The sequence below is a fragment of the Larus michahellis genome, chromosome 2, assembly GCF_964199755.1.
Source record: "Larus michahellis chromosome 2, bLarMic1.1, whole genome shotgun sequence".
Lineage (NCBI taxonomy): Eukaryota > Metazoa > Chordata > Aves > Charadriiformes > Laridae > Larus > Larus michahellis.
The window spans coordinates 132,567,326-132,585,344 of record NC_133897.1 but is presented as its reverse complement, the minus strand read 5'-3'; the positions used below and the strand labels follow the sequence as shown (position 1 = coordinate 132,585,344).

General features: G+C 37.2%; 1 protein-coding gene across 10 annotated transcripts in view; it reads right to left on the bottom strand.

The window, feature by feature from the left end:
- C2H8orf34 (chromosome 2 C8orf34 homolog) overlaps positions 1 to 18,019 on the bottom strand; it is a 272,204-nt gene that overhangs the window by 192,979 nt on the left and 61,206 nt on the right. For all 10 annotated transcript variants that reach the window (XM_074577228.1, XM_074577229.1, XM_074577230.1 and 7 more), the window contains 3 exons: positions 17,939 to 17,967; positions 10,723 to 10,892; positions 5,562 to 5,728 (listed from right to left, as the gene is read on the bottom strand). In XM_074577228.1, coding sequence (XP_074433329.1) covers positions 5,562 to 5,728; positions 10,723 to 10,892; positions 17,939 to 17,967 — 366 coding nt within the window. The remainder of the gene's footprint in view (positions 1 to 5,561; positions 5,729 to 10,722; positions 10,893 to 17,938; positions 17,968 to 18,019) is intronic.

Below are 18,019 nucleotides of genomic sequence, written 5' to 3'. Positions count from 1 at the left end.
TAAAAATAATCCTGGATCATACCTTGCTAAATATCTTTTTGGAATCTGAGAACGGCAATGTTTATTATTGCATTGAGGGTAAAGAATCAGCATGCAGTGATAAGAACATGAGACAAATACCACTGCCGTTATCACTCTCCTGTGATGGGCTAAAGCAGTGATCACTATCTCTGACTAGACATAAAACTTATTTTCTTCCAGTGGCATGAAAATACTGTGCTACACTGACTTTCCTCCTTGCTGGTGATCCAAACCTGGGGACCATTGTACAATGAGGAGTTAATGATCCACTCAGAAATTGACCTGAGCAGGCGCAGGTCTGTGCTGTGCTCTGCAGGCTGCACACACCACTTGGCTGCAGGCTAAAGTTGGCCTGGTAATCATAAGGGAGAAGACTGCAGGCAGCTCTCACTTGGCATTTGGCAATTACACCACCTGCGTGGTCTTATCTTAAAAGTGAACCACCATGTTGTCATGCGAACATCTTTTTGCTTGACAGTAGAAATGCTGAATGAAATTCTTTAGTAAACTAAATCATTTACTTCTAAGAGCCCTAAGAACTGTAATGCTGGTGAACTTTAGCATGGCAGGATCTGTGCAGCATACGGTGCTGTGACTAGAGGCCCGACCAATGTCGCGTAACTTAGGGTTCCCAGTATTTGAAGGGATGTGAGATTATCTATGCTATCCTATTTTTCCACCTCAAAAAGGTATTTAAATCCACACCTTATGGAGTCTGAGTGTCCTTCTAATGGAGATCTGTAACACACATTTGCACCAGTGCATTACACCTCCCACTGAAAACTTTGCAATGCATAGTGCAGCCAGTCTCTGCAGGCAGAAGAGGCCTACTGCCTCCCACTGGTGTCAGCGTCTCTGCATGCGCTGCGCAGCAGCTGCTCATTGGTAATGTTGCTGATTTCCCAATAGCTACCAAAAAAGAAGAGTCAGCAAAAGGGGACATGATGAGCAATTCACACAGCTTTCTCCCACAGAATCATTCTACTTAAACTCCAACAAAACAGGCTGCAGGCCAGAAAACTGTTCTGAAGACATAGTACAACTCACATACCATCTTTCCTAGGGCATTGTGGCCTCTCTTCTGGCAAATGATATATTCTAGTCACATAATGGAGGAGATGTTTTTGTCCAGCTAGGAGAGACAACAAAGAGGAACAACCTGCTGCTAATATTAGAATAATTTATCAGGTCTAGAGACTGTTTTCCTGGATGTTGCCAAAGACCTATAGGAAACAGGGAAATCAGGAATGTCTGTTGAACCAGAGGAAATGTACTAAAAGCACTGCAGACTGGACACACTTAGAGACTTATTAGAACAGCAGTATAGACAACATAAGGGGTAGACTACCAGACGGTGAGTTATTATCTCATCCTACAGGCAAAGGCAATCTCCACTAAATTCTGTTTCTCCTCTTCTTATAAAAGGTAAATATATCACCAGCCAATCTTTCAGGGGTGTTACAGTGACTAAGTAATTAGCATTTGGAAAGCTTTTGAGGAAAAAAGAAATTCTAAAGATTAGAAGAAGAGATAGTAAAGCAACAAGAAGACATCTGGTATCTCCTGATAACAATAGTTAAAAAAATACATTACTACTTAAAGTGCATTGCTATCTTTAAAGATTCTGGTTTGTTAGTGCATAGCAAGAATTATAGGTAATAAACATGAGGCAGACAACCCCTGAACTTTCACTTAAGAACTCTGCATTGAGCAAAAGAAACACTATTACTGTGAAACCAGCTCTGAAGAAGAGATGTTTTTACAAGTCCTGATGTTGCAAACACTTAAATTTCGCTCAGATATATGATTATTTGCATTGAAATCATGGAGGCTTTTCGGAATCATACGGACTGGCATATGCGTCAATGTGCCAGCAGGAAATGGGCTTCAATTATAACCACATTTCACTTCAGCCACACCTGTGTGAGCTTTCTGGGTACACTTATCTTTGAAGTGGTGCTTCATAGTTAACTATTGCACAATATGTATTAGCATATGGTAACACTTTTAATATTGTGAGCATGCATAAAGATTGGACAACAACAAGAGGTGATTGAGCATTATGACTAAGTATCAATATTGTGTAAAACAAAACAGAATTTCTTTTTCGTGTTCCTTACTTCTAAAAAGCTCAAGAATGTATATTTAAGTCCAAGTGTGCTACAAAAAAATTTATGCTTTTACCATGTCTATGTTTATGCATAGCAATGAGTCATGCTTTGGTGACTGTTCAATCAATATTCCCGGCAATTTCAGGGAAAATACAGTTCAAGTCCTCTCCAATGGACATCAGTGAGATACTGAAGAAATAACATGATTTCAAAGTCTCAGTGGACTTCAGCCAAATGCGAAAGACAGCTTAAGCTCAAATCTCATGGAATTCCAAAAGGACTGCAGAGTTTTATGAAGAACTACTTCAGCTCCCAATTAGATTTACAAAACACAATACTTGGCATTATGATGTATACAAAACAAACGTTGGATATAATTTTCAGTCACAGACCTCAATGGCATTACCCTTTTTACATTTACAAATACACGTGATATTACAGTTACAGTTCTCAACTTCTTAAAGTCAGGAAAATCCTTTCCACTACGATGTTATCTGCCAATGATCTATTTCAGCCACCTGCGTAACTGAACACACTTAGAAAGTTATGAGTGTGATAACAGCCCTTCAGTGCATCTTATGTTGTGATAACTGAAATCAGAATGTAGCCCCATAATATTCTTTTTCAGTTTTGCACATATATTTCTTTTGATATGGATTGTTCAGAAGTATAACAGCTTATTTGTTTCTTCTATTTGTAATGTTTCATTCTAGCTTTATTGACAATTCTGATGTGAGTACTAGGAGGGTTTTTTTAAAAGAAAATATACCAACAGTCAGTTTCATGCTTTTAATACCTAAATAAATCAATCAAACTATGAAAAAGATTCTCTTGAACACACATAAAGATGGAAGCTTGTGTTTCACAAAAACCTGCATTATAATTAGGGTATGCAGTAAAATCATCTGCTACAAATAGTAGAAAGTTTTTTTCCAGAATCCAGACTTAGGAGCGTGACGTTTTGTAATTTTTTAAGAAAGGGCTGAATAAGCAATAAATACTGAACTCTAAAGGGAACAAGTCAAGTAGCTGTATGCAACAGTGCCCTGCAATTCAGTGATGGCAGAAAGCTATGATTTGAAATTAGTTTTACTGCATATAAGCAGTGTAAAAAGCATCAAAGTGGTTAATGGATTAATGCAGTACATAATAAAAAAATTCAATCCCAGTATCATACAGTTACTGATCTGGAAAATATAGCAATGAAAAATACCTATGTTTGCCGATAGAAACTTAAGTTCTTTACATTACCCTCAAAAGAAAATAAAACACCCTTCCTGTGTAACACTTTGTCATATCCTCAAGTTTTGAGCAGTTCTGCAGGATGTAACCTAACCTTATATCACATATAAACCATATACTGTCAGCAAATTGCAAAATGACAATTAAAATAAAAGCCAGTCTTTCAGAAGCACAGCACTTTCAACACCAAGATATGCATATTGAACTTTCTATCAGTGGTAGGTTACAATAACCTGTCTATTTTATAATCACTATAATCATGTCTGTTCATCAAATACGCCATGATTTTGCTTCAGAATCTCAGAATCACTTGTACGACACTCTATCCAAACCAGGGGCCCTGTTTATGACCTTTCCTATTCTTGAGTTTATTTTGTATAAACTTTGCCAGTTTCAAGAAAATGCATGACAGAAAAACTTTCCAGGTTTCACATGGCAAAAAAAACCCAGAATGGATTCTTACAATTGAGTTCTTATTAAAAAAAACACACAACAAAAAAAACACTTGCTTGTACACAGATAATATATTGCCCAAACGTCAAGACACTAGAAAATAAAATTTCCTTTATACTGCCTTTCTGGTTCTGGATATTTTGAGGGATTCAAATGTGTAGAAGAAAAGACCTAAACATCTATTTGATAACTTTTCCTCAACAAAAGATTCTATTCTGTATGTGATATATAATGAGGCCAACAACATCACACAGACACTCACATATTGTACCTTCCAGATGCCACAGAATACTACTTCAGGAGTCCTGTGGTTTATGTCAGTACAAGACACCCATTCGGCTTGTTTTTTATGTCACACTGAAAAGTTGGAAAGATCTGTAAATTGCAGGAGCAAATAAAGAGATAATGCAGCTACAGACTAATTATGGCCTTCACTGTAATCCATGGATTAGTTCTGAAAAGACCGACTGATTCCATGAAGACTGCAAGCCTACAGTCACAAATAGTGTGACTTCCTTCAAACACAAAGAACTGACCCACTGTGACACCTGAGTGACCCAGCTCATTAACTCTTATTTCCTGTAAAAACAAATGCATGCATCAAACTTAAAACTACCAAAAAAAAATAAAATATGTATTAATTCACAATTATTTGAGCATATAAAAAAAATTCTTTTGCCATGAGCATGGTCAAGGATTGGAACAGGTTGCCCACAAATGTCATAGAGTCCCCATTATTGGAGAGTCAAAACCCAACTGAACATTGTTCCGAGCAACCTGCTCTAGCTGATTGTTTTGAGCAAGGGGTTGGACTAGATGTCTCCAGCAGCCCCCTCCAACCTAACTACTCTGTGATCCTATGAAGACTGTAGTAAGAAAACAAGAGAAATATAACAGAAAAAGAGTAGAGCACCATGTGTTTTTCTGATTTCTAGATTAAGGTCCAACCTGAAACAAATAATTTGTGATAGAATTCATAAATGTAAGAATGCTGAGCTATCCTGAGAGCGTGTATTTCCTGTGCTTTGATCCCACATAAAGTTCTATATAGCAAAAACTGTGGAAAAAAAAATTGAAATACATGACTACTTTTTAAACATCTTACATTGAGGCTTTTAAAAATGGCAGAAAAGACTACTAATTAACTTTCTTCAGCAATTTCCCTCCTGTCACAACTAGTAATTCTAGGAAAGGGAGAAAGCTGTGAGCACAGAGCCTTCTAGAGTGCAATTTAACATACTATACAGTCTACTGGAAAATTACAATCAAATCCTCTGCAGAGGTTACAAATTCACATTGCATAAGCTATTCATAGCTAGTAAGTCTCAAACAAAACCTACTGAAGTTAGAACTGTGATACAGCTAATAAAAAGAACTAGATGAAAGCCAGTGAAGCCAATTCTACTCCTTGTATGTAAATATATTCTCCAAGTAAAACCTGCAAGTGTTTTATGTAGGAAATCAAATCAAAACTTTAAGCACCTGAAATGTTTGATATTTCATGGGATTTTGATGCAGCTAGCAGTTTATTCACACACATATACGGTCTTCATTACATTCACTCCTGAAAGTTGCAAGTTAAATGCTGTGAACCTTCACACAGCTGCTGGATACTTTAGTTTCAAACATAGGGAGCAGATTCAAACTAATTTATGTTTAATCAGATATTACACTTTTTAGATTAATCTATAATAAAAAAATTATCAGAAAATGCACATAATTTTTTGCAGTTACCCAGCAGTTCCATTGCATCATCTTCATTGTCAATATCTTCTTCGGTTACAGATGGAGCTGTGCTTTGAGCAGAATCAAATGAGTCCTGAGAAAGCATGGCAGCCAGCAGTTTCTTATGTTGCTGCTGTTGTTGTTTTAGTCCTTTGGTCTTCGGCTCCATTTTTAAGCTGTGAGGGAGGAAAGCACAACTTTATGTCACACATTTGGCAAATTACTGTACCCCATGATGTCCTCCAGATTCTGAAGGTTAATGCCATCAGATCACACGTAAATCAGTTGGTTACCACTCATTCCCTGATCATTGGATGTTATAAGTCAGTTTGTGCTTTCAATTCCTATCTAAAGTTTTGATCAAATGATAATGGAAAATTTCCCATTGCCTTTATGGGCATTAATCAGGCCTAAATAAGCCACATATACAGAACAACAGGATGTCAATTACTAATCATTATTGCTAAGGCAATGATCACACAGCAACAAAGCAGAGAACAAAGAACTGCTCCCTTGAGTGGTTGCATTATCATGACCACAGGATTAAGGACTATATAGTTTTAACAGTTCTCATGGTTTGTTGACTTGTGTCCCTAACCTAAATAACATAGAATTGGAACTGCACAGAAGTTAGCAGACGGGTCTAAGGCAGGACTTGCAACTGTTAGCAATTTCTGATTCCTTACAATATCAAGATAAAGACAACAGGACAGAAATATTGTGCCCTGCATGAGGGTATCAGCAACACCTCAGACTTTTACATCCTGCTGCAGGAAGGCGGATCTGTTGCAGATGTATGAAATTTAGTATAATCAATTACAGTTCATTTCCCACTGCAAAGATGAACACTGATAAGACAAAGTGGACCTTGGAGATGAAGAACGGGCTTTGCATTTAAGGCATCAGGTTATGAATGGGGCCTCTGCAAGCTCTAGTTCATTTCAGGCTCTAAGAAACATATTAAAAATCACCCAAATTCCCCATTGTGTACACACATTATCCCTTGAGGAAATTCCCCAAGAGACTTGCTTCTCTGAATTTCTCTAGGAAATTCATCATGTAGAAAACTACTAACAATGACTTGGAAATGAGCTTAATCCTATTTTCACAGTGTTCACATTTCTGAAAGATGAGCTCAGTACCAGCAGGATTGCCATCAGCACTTTTATATGGTCACTTATCACATATTAATACCTTACCTTGCACCCTTACAGCACCAACACATAGCAACACAAAACCAGTGACAAATAACAGTCTTTCCTCTGTAGCAATCCAGAATATTAATGGCAAAAAGGTGACAAGACATCACTAACTCAGCTCCCTCAGACTGGCTCCGCTCTCTTTCCTAGCCAAAGTAGTAGTGAAACCTGCCTTTTCAGTTACTCGAAATTAATTCCCCTTCTTTTTTTAAGTAACTGGGCCTGGCTTTCAGATACACAATGTGTGCTTTTGTTGCTCATCATCACAGGAACGTATGTTTTTAAGAAGGAAACGGTGGTTCTTTCCCACTGTCCGTTACTGAACCGAGCAAAAAGTGAGTTCATGGTTGCAAAGACAGAAAAAGCAGACAACTCATAGATTCCCAAATACCATGTATTATGTACACCCATGTACCATGTATATGTATCTGCGTTATGCTGAAAAGGCCAATATTGAAAATGGGCATGTTATCAACAGACTAGTGGTCCATAGGAATATGCTGTTCTCTGTAGCTTATTCAGTCCTCAATAGAATGCTATGAATGCGTACGGACCGAGGGCTTCCCCTTCCAGCAAACAGATAAAGACTCGTACACTATGGTCTGTGAAAACAACACGGAAAGAGGGAGTCGCATGACAATTATAGCAATTACCAGTGATCTGTCAATGCCTAATCCTCTGGATATTTATACACTATTTCATTTATGTAGCGTTTCCTTATGTTTAGTGATAGGTAAAAGAAAACATATTACCTGGAAATAATGGGACAATTATACTTTTCAGTTTCCTGTTATGCTGTAACTGATGATTAGGATTCGTTTTGAGAGTTTGCTGGCTTATCACATAAATCCTGATAATTAGTGATCGATAAACTATCACTTTTTATTAAAAGTGTTGCTAAATCAAATTTAACAAGATATAATTGGAAACATTCAGTATGAATTTCAAATTGCTCCCTCTTGCAGTTGCCAGGTGAAAACGTCACTGAATTATTTTAGGCTACATTAACTATGAAGTAGATGAATGAAATACAAATGAGGTAGCAAAAAATTCTTTACAACTGATAACAAATTCACTCTTTTCAGAGTTTAATTTAATTTCATAAAATCCATACTACTCTCACCGCTTCTGGATGTACTAGGTATATGCTACATTAAAACTAAGTTACTGTTACCTATTACTTGCCTCATGCATTTGGTGTATAGTCAGTTCCAGCCTCTGCTATTAGTACTTTAATTCCCAGTAACACTGAATCAGACCTTGAAGAAACTGCCTGTTATTAGTTAATTATTATTAAACATTCAGATTAACCTTGATCAATACAGGTCTTTTAAACTTCCATGTATAGGTGGCATCAATTTTAGCACCACCACTATCTTGAAGTTCTGTGATTTTATGATTATTCTGCAAGACTGCAAACATGCTTTTTACAAATGCCTTACAAAAGCTGATGAAATGCTAATGAAGCAAAGAATTATCCCAGACATAAAATCAGTCATCCAAATGTAAATCCATATGCTGCATGTAATTTAGTACTTATTCATTTACACTGAAAATCAGTGTTCCCACTTAACGATACATATTTTCCAACAGGTCTTCATCATTTACGCCCCGTAAAACTGGAGATGTCAGTATCCCATCAGTCTTTCCTGGCATCAAGTACCCCATATTCTCCTTATTTGATACATCAGGGAATGTGATTTTGTCATGATACTCAACAAGACTTCTCAAATACTATTCTCAAAGCCATTAATCACATTTTTTAATTATAGCATTAGCTGTGAGGTTTCTCACAGCTTGTACCACACTCTACAAAGAGAAAAATATGCTGCTTTGAATCATCTTTGTTACTCAGAACTAAAACCTCTTTGCTCCCGTCTAGAGATCAGAGATGCTTATTTCTGCTCCTTCCTATTGAGAGAAGGGATACAATAGTCTCAATTTGCTCTGCAACATGGAACAGATCTTTATTCAGTGTCTTTATTGTACTGCTGAATAAGTAAAAAAAAACCCAGGCCCCCACAATCAAGCTATGGTGCCAGTTGCTGACTCCATTGCTTTCCCAGGAACTGCACTGGAAAGACCCAGTGTTTGAGTTCTGTTGGTTCCAGTCCGATGTCTGGCTACATTACTACATGCTGCTGCTTCTTTGAAATGGTAGTACTTGCAGCTACCCCCACAATAATCTAATTAAAAGAAGAAAGAAGTACTCATGGATAAAAAACATTCCCAACGTGTAAGAAAAGTTAATGAATACAGCCTGTAAGAGTACAGCAAGTGACAGACTAGTTTCCCAGTGACAGGGAGGTGAATCCCAATGTAGAAAGCATATGGAGGACATAGTGAAGGAATATTCATGATTCAAACTGGGGGACGAGAGGATGGAGAGCGGTCCTGTGGGAAGAGATCTGGGGGTTTGGGTTGATGCCAAGTTGAATATGAGTTAACAGCATGCCCTGGCAGCCAAAACGGCCAACCACATCCTGGGGTGCATCAAGCACAGCATAGCTAGCCAGTCAAGGGAGGTGACTGTCCCACTCTACACTGCACTGGTGTAGGCCCACCACAAGTATTGTGTGCAGTTTTGGGCACCTCAATATAAGAAGAACATCAAACTATTGGAGTGTGTCCAGAGGAGGGCGACCAAGATGGTGAAAGGTCTCGAGGGCGTGACCTAGGAGGAGCGGCTGAGGTCACTTAGCTTGTTCAGCTTGGAGAAGTGAAGGCTGAGGAGTGACCTCATGGCAGTCTACAACTTCCTCAAGGGAAGCAGAGGAGGGGGAGGTGCTGATGTCCTCTCTCTGGTGACCAGCAACAGAACACGAGAAAATAGGATGAAGCTGCATCAGAGGAAGTTCAGATTGGACATTAGGAAAAGGTTCTTCAGTGAGAGGGTGGTCAGTCACTGGAATAGGCTCCCAACAGAAGTGGTCACACACCAAGACTGTCAGAGTTCAAGGAGACCTCTTAGTCATATGGTATAGTTTTAGGTAGTCCTGCGAGGAATAGGGAGTTGGACTTGATGATCCTAAGGGTCCCTTCCAAGTTGAGACACTCTATGATTCTGCAATAATACTTTAGACCTTTTCAAAGGTAAAGCAGGGAGTTTCTACCTTCTTAAAAGAGGGAGAAAAAGATGTCTGCTGCAGTCGGAGTACTAGTTATAACCAAGGAGAAAGGCTACAGAGCTGAGGGAGAACCACAGGTGTTTAAGGCAGTGCACAAGCTTTACATTTAAAAAAAAAATTAAATTTACATTTAAAAAAAACCCCACAGCATGAATCCCTTTTAAAGAAAGGCTGTGAATACTTCACTTTCTGTGATAAACAGGTATCTTTAAGTCATGGTAAATGGACTCCTTGGAAAAACGATAATCTCTTCCATGTAGCTGAAGCACATTAACAGACAGACATACTCCCCCACCCTCAGTCAAGCACAATAAATCATCAGAAGTAATTTACTGCAGAGAATACAATTTTCTCTTTGAGAAAGAACTGTTATTAACACCAAGTTGCTAAGTATAATAACTGAAGATTAATTTAGGAAGTCCTGTTAAAATTAATATAGATACTGTTTCCCTTGTCTGTCTTTCCTTTAAATGTGAAAATCAAATTTATCACTGAAGCGTCAAGAAGATTAACAAAGAGTCACTATCAACTGCTGAAAGACAGAAGGGTTTGAAGTGTCTGAATGCATCTATACATCACACAATGGGCCCTAGCCTTGTCAACATACACTTAACTTCATACATAGGAATAAAATCATGAGACTGCAAATGAATATAAAGTTAAACATATATAAAAGCATGAGAAGAAACCAGTCACGTATTAATATCTTCCATTGATTCTGCATGTCGCCAAACTGTGGCATGCGAATTTAAAAACCCTGCATTCTGCTTTCAGAAATGGGGCGTTACAACGACATAGCCACTTAACAAATTATAAAATTTCTAGGCAGAACCAAAATCCCACCTTCCTCCAGGACTGCTGCTATCCTCACTGTCCCACTGCTCATTTTTATTTCTTGGTATTGGTGGCTGCAGCATCTCAGCAGCCAGTGGGTCAGCATCATTCTCTTCACGACCAATCCATTCTCCAATCACACGAGGTCTGAGAAGGGGAGTGTTAAAACCCGTTGTGTCCTGAAAAGAAATTTTAAAAAAAACAAACAAAACAGAAACACTGCATTGCTTGTTCTCAACCGCACATGTAAATAGGAAAAAAAAAAGAAGAAATAGAAAATAAAGTTATTCATTAAAAAAGTACAAAACCAGTACAGTATATTATAGTTTCAGAGGGCGACAAAATACCCAGAAACAATCATGGACTAATGAAAAGATTCCCATTAACAAAATTCCAAGAGAGATTTGCCCACCCCGATGCCACAAATCTCTCCTATTGCTTACTTTTCAATAGCAACTGTAGAAATCTGGGGTATCATATTGAAAAATTATAATTTTTTTAATAAACGCACAATTCTTAAAACCAGCGCTGTCAGTTCTGCTAAGCAACAGATGAGGTCACTTGCATAATGAACACCCCAACCAAAATACTGTTGTAGATTAATAGCATCACTCTTATTTGCATTATGAATTAATGCAAAACTAATAAATACATCTGCATTTGGCATTTTAAAAATAACCCTGCTGGGATTTACATAATGTATCTTTCAGTCCTGAAAATGGTATTAACATTTTAATAAAATGCATTTCTGAAACTAGTACTCATATTTTTAACCACTTACTGGAAGAAGATAACTGGAGAGGACTGCAAGAGGCAAGCAAAACCCAACTGGAGTATTCAAAACAATAGCGATGATTTGCATCATTATATTACGAATTTAGATTAAGGAAACAAATTGTGCTTAAAAATTGTATGAAAAAGCTGTTCTGAAGTGGTAAGTATCTCTTCTTAATGTTACAACGGTTGTAGATAAAGGATCATGTACCAACAGTATAGTGAAACTAAAAAACAAGCATGTATGCAAAAAAATGAACATGAAATTATAGGTTAGGAATATTAATTTTGCTTTAGTTAAACTCTTTTCTAGGCTAGCAAAGACATTTCACATACAGTGTTCCTAATTAGGAGAGAGATATTCTATCCTATCCTTTAACGAGAGAAAATTTTAAGAAAACAAATCCTCGGCTGTTACCTAGTTCAGTGTCTCAATAAATATTCCTGCCATAAAACAATGCTTTCCAAACAAAAAGCATCTGGAAAAAGTACAGCACAGTGATTACTTAGCCTAGCAACCATATTTTCTCATCTTTCTAAAAACAAACCATTTTTAAAGTCTCTTCCTAATTGACACAGATATGGTAAAAGCACAGTTTGAAGTAGACGCCTCTACTGAAATGAAACAAACACAAAAAGCCTGCAAACTGCTTTCATATGAATATATTTACCCAGCTCCAGCTAGACACTGTAATTTTGTTCAGCAGAACTCCAAGAGCTTCCATTTTGACAGAGCCAAATATGAGCCAGGCCCTTGATTAGACTCATTCCCCCTTGTTCTTTTGTTCTGCTTTCTGCAACGTGCCTGGGAGTGCATTACCACAGTCCGCTCTCCATACAACTGTCCAGAGTTCTCCATCGTTTGACTAACTCACTTTTTACACAATGTCTGTTTTCTGCACGGTTGACATGACACAGTAGGACCACTGAAAATGGAATGCAGCCAATACAGAAGAGAGAAATCTAAGGAAAACACTGCGGCTTCAGAGGTTTTAGAATACCTAACCACTGGTGTCTTATGTACTTACGAATATACATTTTGTACATCTGTCTGGTGCTGTGTCATAGTCAGATAGATGACAGTGGCCTCTACTCACATGACAGTCGTATTATGTCACCACTGTGACTACCATCAAATGCCTATGAGCCAGGAAAAAAGATTATTCCACTGCTCACAATGCCTTCATTACACAAGATGCCTACAGTAGTTGAAGTTAAGAACAATTTGACCCATTCTAAGGTTTATTCCAGCTACTCTAGCCATTTTCTCCCTTTCTTTTCTCCCTAGGATAATGTCTAATAATTAATAAAAACAGGTTGCTGGAGCTAGTTAAACTTGCAACAACTTGCAGCATCAATCTTGCTAAAAGCTTTCAGTCCTTTAAGTGAAAATGAAAAGCACCTAAAAATTTGCCCTTTTTTCCATACCACGTTCTTCCTGACACTGTACACTGCACCACCAGCATATGAATAAGTAAACCCTGAATGCTGTGTCTATCCTTGTTATGCTGATTTCTTTTCTAGACGTTTTATGGATCAAAGTAGCACTTTCATACTCTACTTAATAGAAATGTAATTTACATTACATAGTCATGCTTTGCCTCATTTTATCACCTTGCTTTCCTTTTTGAATCGTGTTAGACTAGTACACCATAGTTTCAGTGACCTAATTTATTTTCCTCCTTTCAACTATCTAAGCAGCCACAGTGAAAACAGTAAATGGAGAATCAGAGAGAGCTCTATTGAGAACACCAGGACGTTTATTTGGCACCTTATTTCAAAAGCTTCAATAAATTCAGATGAAGTATTCTGTTCTTAAAAAAGTTTTTATAGGTTGTTTTTTTAATATATAAACCTTAGAATCTTAACTGATTTCCAATTTGTATTCTCTCATAAATAACAGAAGAGATTGACAGTGACATTAGTGTACACAGAAATATTTTCAGGACAGGTAGGTATTGAAATCTGCACTAAATGAACTTAGAGGATTATTTTATGGTGTAGTCCAAGTGTCATCCACTTTTTATACACATCAGTGGCTACCAACTTGACACACTTGAGCTTCCTTTACGTGGAGACCAGGAGAAGGGAAAGACTGGAGGACAGCTGAATCTCACCTTTGCATTGGGCTGAGATGTGGTTGCAGTATGGAACCCCTACCAGGGAGCACAACAACATCTGTGTATCCATTTATTTAAGCATAGTTTAAAAAGCTCAGCATTTCTAATTTCTGGTACGAATTTTGAGGGAACCTCTGTAGTGAGAAATACTTTTGGGTGAGGAGAAATGTGTTTATTTTTATGACTTAGAGTTGTTGTTTCCTCTATTTTATTAATTATAACCTGTGTTCATTGTAGCAATACTACATGTAAGAAGAGTATACCCCAGACACATCATAGAAAAAAGTGTTTTAATATTAACCTTGAGGGTCAAAATCTGTTATGAATTATTAGATCATCTTCATTCAAGTCTGATTTTGTATCTCTGACACTTAGCTGTCTCCCATTATTGATGTTTAAAGTGACTGAAAGACATTGTTGAGAATTTCGGGCAAATTTAACAATGTTATGACAAGTCTCGCTATCTGTGAGAGCTCCACTACACAAAGCTTAAGTAAAGCACCAATCCATGGAATATTGGGATTATATGAAAATCTCACCTATTTAAAAAGAAAATATTCTTTTAGTCTTAGTATTTGCAGTTAAAAAAACCAAACAAACAACAACAAAAAAACCCCAGCAGCTTGGAAAACATTTACTAAGTGTTGAGAGAATCAAAAGCCAGAAAATTAATAACCTTCCCCTGCCTTCTTTCAAACTGTTTTAGAACGACATTATTTTAGTCAGTCTTCAACCGTGGCAAGAGGTAAAGGGTGTAACTCCTTATTTTGCATGGTCTGGTTCAGAAATATTGCTGAAATGGGTACAATCATATAAACTCATTTTAACCTCTTTCTGCGTTATAGCATCCTGGCTACATAAACACAAATAGGGTCTTCCAGCAGCAGCAAATTCTAGAAGAGGCACATCATCAGTAGCCCCATGGTCAGAGCATTCAGGTAGGACACCAGAGGTTCAGAAGTATGGCTGGTCTATATTTCTGTGTAAATTTGAACTTTCACTTCCCAGAGAAGCGTCCTAACAGACTTCGGAAAAACCCTGAAACTCACAGTGAATTCAGTGGTTTTTTCCTCTATAATTTTTTTTTAACCAAAGTAGAATTCTGTGAATTTCACTGAAATGCTAACATCCTAGCTCAACTTCTTTGTGAACATAAAATTCTTCACATTATTGAGAAGCTTTACAAACCGCACACTTTCAACCGCACACAGTTTCTGTGCCATGGTAGGGAGGTGAGTCAATTTAGAAATTTGTATTATATTAACTCCGCACTTTAGCCTTAAATTCTGTGAGTCACAACGCATCCCTTCTCATTTTCTTTCCTTACACAAGCAGTGCCAGTTGCTGCTTTTACATAGCTTCCATGGCCTAGAGACGCGGTCTGAATCATCAAGCGAGACTAAACACCAAACTCTGCAAGTCTGAAGTAAATGAGATGAAAAAGGAGGGAATCTATACGATAAATCTGTTTTAATTGCAGTAATTTTAGGAAATTTTTTTTGCAATTATATCAGTGAACCCTGAAATTTTATTAGACTGCCAAACTGAAAGCTTCCATTTTGACTGACCTTGTCTGCCTGTATTTTCTCTACCTCTGTCTTGGCCTGAAGCCCTAAATACTGGCACAAAGCTAATAATAGCAGATATTTGACAAGAATCCATTTAAATGAAACACCCTTCCACAAAAGTGATTGTAATTCAGAGCAAACTGGTTTTCCAAACCCAAATGCTCAAGTAACTAAGCAACTAATTAACTGCATTACTTGGAGGAGGAGTTACATCAACCAACAATACTGATCAATGCTCCCTGACGAAGGCAGTTAGAGGTTACTGCAGCCAGAAAGAAATAATTTTTTAAAAAAATACTTACATAATGAGAAACAAAAATAAAGAAACATATGGTCCAACCAAACATGGTTGGACTTGATGATCCCAAGGGTCTTTTCCAACCTAAATGATTCGATTCTATGATTCTATACACATGCGTTCTCTGTTTTCTCTGTGTTCCTAACCTAAAACACAGATAAAACAGCAGGATTATGGGCTCTGTCCTACTCCCAAGAATGTTACCGATTGTCAGGAAATTAAAGCAAGGAAGAGCATATAGAATAATTCGCTATTGTGTTTTATGTTTCTCGTGACTTCTATGTAATGACATTATAACAGAATCCAACGCCAAGTTTCATCATCCTGTTCTAGATCCATGACATGTACCTGAAGGGTTAGTTAACCCAAACCACTGATGGCTTGAATGCTGCCACAGCCTAGATAAGGAAGCTGTAGTATCAGCATATATTTCTGTGAAAGGAATTACAATGAACTTAACTATATTTATACCTGAAAAATAAGCATCACCTGGGAACATGGAACCGTGGCTCAGGTGAAATGGAACCAAATTCTGTCTAATGTTAAATGATTATCAGGTAGTCTTTGGTTGCTTATGGCCCAAGCCAAACAATACACTTAGAAACAAGTCACAGGAACATTTCAGGAATTATGTCATGTAAGGGATCATTCCTAAGAAGCAGGATTCCACAGAATGGTCCTGGCTACACTTATTTTCTTAACACAGAACTAGCCTTTATGTCCATTAAAAATCCTTAAGGGGCAAAACAAGAAACAGAAGTGAAGTTCACTAAAGCCCATAGAGATGAAAAATTGTACCTCTGTAAATCTGTCCTGAAAGCCTGTTGAGCACTGCTGCACAAAGGAAGCATGTTAAGAGCTTCATTGTTTTATTATGTTTTATTTATTTATTTATTTATTTTCAAAATAACTTTCGATTTCGAGAACATTCAATTTAGCTGTCCTCATCAGAAACAGATGTTAAAGCAGATGCAGTATTGCAAAGGTGTCAGGTAATATATGCTATTGAATGTATATAACATAACGTCAAGTTTTACTTAAAAAAAAAACACATCATCTTCCAATTTCAAATCATAAACAATAAAGTATACATTAATAAAAAGAAAATTAACTCTTCTCTCAGACCGGGCCCTGAGGAAATTCACCAATGATGTTCCTCATCTCAATTTTCACACTGAATAATTACATTTAAAAACATGAATGTTTTTGAACAATAATCTATCACCATTTAAAAAAAAACAACATAGAAGTATCTCCTAAAAAATGTAAAAAATATATGATAACAGCCTCTAGCCTTAGCCCAAAACGTCTTCTTCCACACGCAAACAGTATTTCATAGTTTTTTTTCAACAAACAAAACCAAGTGGAGTTCTTCATAAGTATTCTTAAAGGTAAGGGTTCTAACGGAAGGGCCTTCTAATTGTATTTCTCATCACCTCTGAGCACAGTTAAGGAAATAGTAGGAAGGAAGACTTAGACACTGTTATACTCTTAATATGAACAACAAGAGAAAGCAAGATCAAGGGCAAAACGATAAGTAAAGGCCATCATTTTGAAATGGCAGCCCCACATGCACATGACTGCATGGGATCTATCAGTGATCAAGTCTTGTCTAACTGGCCTTTCCTGGAGAACGCAGAGGAGATATTTTATACGCACTTGAGTAAGAAAGGTTCGTGCCCTCATTCTACCAGGAGAAAGGAAAGATATTTAAAAAACTGTCTCCTATATTAGCCATTATTCCTGTGTCTTATATACCTTTTGATCCTATTTCCCTGATAGTAATGATTTTTGACACCAAGAACACAACCCAAGATTCTTGGCACTAGAAGTGTACTGCTGTTCACTGGTGAAATTAGGGAAGAGAAAGGTGTTTTGTTTCCTTTGGAACTTTGAAAAATTAGCTTGATTGCTCTTTCAGCATAGAGTTCATTATAGCTAAAACTAAAATTTATATTAACTGCATAATACATCAAAAGAAGCCAAAACAGAAGAGATCAGTGTTTGTTGCATTCAGCAAGGAAGTAAAGACTGATCTTTATGCCCTGTGCGTTCTTGATCAAATCTAGGGAGCAAAAACTATTCCTAAATATTCTCACAAATCATGTAGAATTCATGACTTCATGAACAAAAGGTATTTAAAGCGAAATGTTTCCAAAAGTATATAAAGTAACCCAACAGACTATATTGAGCAAAGATGGTATCAAGATCAAAAACATTTCCATGGCCTCATTAAGAGTCTCCTAAACTCAGTGAGATTTTTTTTTCCATAGTTGATAGCCCATCCTGGATCAAGCTCTTAATGTACTGTACTTACGCATATAGCTTTCCATACCCAAACTTCCTCTGAATCCAACAGAACTGAAGTGTGTATGCCAGTACAGGGAGATGCAGGTCTCATTGCCTAAAATTATCACAACCACCTGTCTTTTTGTACTGTTCATTAGGCATACAGTAAATCTTACCTTATCAAGTTCATCAGAAATAGCAATGCCTGAAAACAAAACAGATGAAAAAAATAAAAAATTTAGAAACATTCTTTTTAT